Source organism: Penaeus monodon, chromosome 26 (genome assembly GCF_015228065.2).
Source record: "Penaeus monodon isolate SGIC_2016 chromosome 26, NSTDA_Pmon_1, whole genome shotgun sequence".
Classification (NCBI taxonomy): domain Eukaryota; kingdom Metazoa; phylum Arthropoda; class Malacostraca; order Decapoda; family Penaeidae; genus Penaeus; species Penaeus monodon.
Window position 1 is genome coordinate 9,066,721 of NC_051411.1, and position 2,500 is coordinate 9,069,220.

Here is a 2,500-nt window from a genome sequence, read left to right on the forward strand (position 1 = left end):
AATTCTTCTTTCTTTTTGTTATTATTTTTATTTCTGTGGTCCTGCTATGATTCATCTTGTCATGTCATTTCTTAAGATTAACCTTGAATAGAAACTCAAGATGGTATCAAGGATAAGTCTTTTATTCACTGGTGTTTAAAGCTTTATGATTTCAGTAACTACTCTTAACTTTTATTATATACATAGAAAGTTAATAACTTAAATAGAATACATTTTAGGAGTTTGTAATAGAATATACTTTTATTATACAGTTATTTGCTTCCAGATAATAATTTATGAACTGAAATCATAATCTGAATCTTCATTGCAGGTCCTAGACATAGCAGGTCCAGCCCCACAGCCTACAGAATACACACCTCTGATGCTGCGAAAGCCTGATGAGAGGAGGTCCCTTACACAGACATGGAGGTTTACTGAAGACGGCAGGCTATGCTGTGTGCATGTCAATATGTATGTGCAAGCCAAGGATGGGTTCCTTGGATTGGCTCCAGGTGAGTATTATTGTTGTTACTATTATTTTGATTGGATTCTGCTTTTGATGCTTTATAATAATTGTTTTATAATTCATCTCTATGAGTTTGATGAATGATGATATTTTAGTTCGTAAAAGGAAGTGGTGATGCAGATGAATAATATAGAATTGAGAAAGGAAATTTTTTGTTTTAGGTGTGGATTTTAGGCTTAGATAAGGTAAATTGAAAAAAAAAAGTTGTCCATTTACAACAATGCCAATCCTTTAATAACAACATGAAAATGAAAGAGAGAATGAGAGAAAGAAATAGGCTATAGGGCTTTGGCTTTTGAAGCATATGGTGAGCGACATACAATTAAATTGGCTTAGTATTAAGGTTTACAAGTGAATTGGCTTTTTTATGATTCTGGTAAATTTGTATTATTACAGGGTCAGGATGTGGGGGGTCATGGCAGCTGTGTAGGTATTCAAAGTGGAAGGGTGCATCCAAGTAGACAGTACTTCCATTGACTTTAAAGAATGTAGAATACTTGCTTTCAAATAGCCCAGAGAATTACCTGTAGATTAGTCTTATATAGAAATTGATGACCTCTTTAACAGACTTTTATGATATATAGATAATTTTATTTGTGAGACCAACCAAGCAGTTGAAGTGACACTTGGATCAACCCTCTGTGCTTTAGTTTGTGTATTGGCTCATGCACTTTTGCCACTGTCAGCTTCTTTAGTCTTACCATCATTTCAAGGGGATTCATCTTGGCGGAAAAGATAACCAAATGTAAGGGATTTTTCCCCCCCCATATGTACGTATGTGGGCTACATTTATAGGGAGACTAGGACTAATGTTGACATGTCACTTATCGGTAACTTTCGGATTTTTTGTTCCCCGTTTGTTTAATTTGGTCATGGTAATTGAACACACGATGGCTTTCAAAGATTGCCTGTTGGTGTTCTTAGTTAATTCCATATAAGATATTTTTCAGCAATATATGATGAACATGGAATAAGATATTAGTAGTATACTATGAAAATGAAATTAAAATTTTAGTTTTTGGTGCTGTGCTCTGTCAGTCAGTTCTGATAGTTGTTCAAAATAGGAAAAGCTTTCTTTAGTTTATTTTTTTAATGTAATTTCTAACTTGTCTAAAGCTGATATATAAAAAAATGCATAGTCCTGGAAAAAATCCTTTTAAATTTTCTTTATTTTTTATTTGCTATTAATTATGCAGATTTTAATGTCTTATACCACTTCTGTTTATAAGACTTATTGCCGTGATAGAAACTTAAGATTTGGAATATTAACCCATGTAATCCAGATGCTTCACTGCCATCACGTGGCCCAAAATTCGGGCATTAGGCACACTTGAGGGGCCACTCTGATGGGTGTGTGGCTTGTGTGTGATGAGACTCCATTCCTCCCCTTTGCAATGTTATTTTCTCTTTTTCTGCAGTAGCACTTTGAACTTTTTTTTTTTTTGCCATTTTCTATGTTTATCTTTTGATTTGCTTAAGCAGATGCTAATAGACTGTTTTCCTTGCATTATTCCATATCATCCCTTTAGGTAGTCTATAATTCAGTGCAGTAATAATAACAATAAGTTACATTTTGTTATATATGTCATATATATATTTTTTCTATAATATTCAAATTTCTGTAATATAACTTGTAATACACCAGTCACTGCAGCCAGAATTTGGATAGGATTCCCATGCATGGAAACAGCGTCCTCCATGGAGCTGGCACTCTTCCAGTCATTGCTCATGGATGGTACATTCCACACTCATTTATCGATAGAAATAATGCAAAAGCCACTAAATGAGTCTAATTACCCTCCAAGAGGTTTGTGCATTTGTGGTGAGTCATTCCTGCCGCCTTGTCCTTTAGTTGAAATGCTTAGGATGGCAAGTTCACATCACCCCAGCCCACAGCCAAATTTTCCCATGGTGACATGTGCACATTACATCCCCCTTAAGCTAGATTTTTTCTTAATGTGATGGTCACATAATCCGGATTGTAAGGGTCAAACT

At 34.8% G+C, this 2,500-nt stretch overlaps 1 protein-coding gene across 1 annotated transcript in view; it reads left to right on the forward strand.

Moving 5' to 3' along the window:
- The window catches only part of LOC119589566 (vacuolar protein sorting-associated protein 13D-like), a 52,622-nt gene that overhangs the window by 37,524 nt on the left and 12,598 nt on the right, over positions 1-2,500 (forward strand). Inside the window, exons 41-42 of the mRNA XM_037938166.1 lie at positions 311-491; positions 902-931. Of these exons, the coding sequence (XP_037794094.1) occupies positions 311-491; positions 902-931 (211 nt within the window). The remainder of the gene's footprint in view (positions 1-310; positions 492-901; positions 932-2,500) is intronic.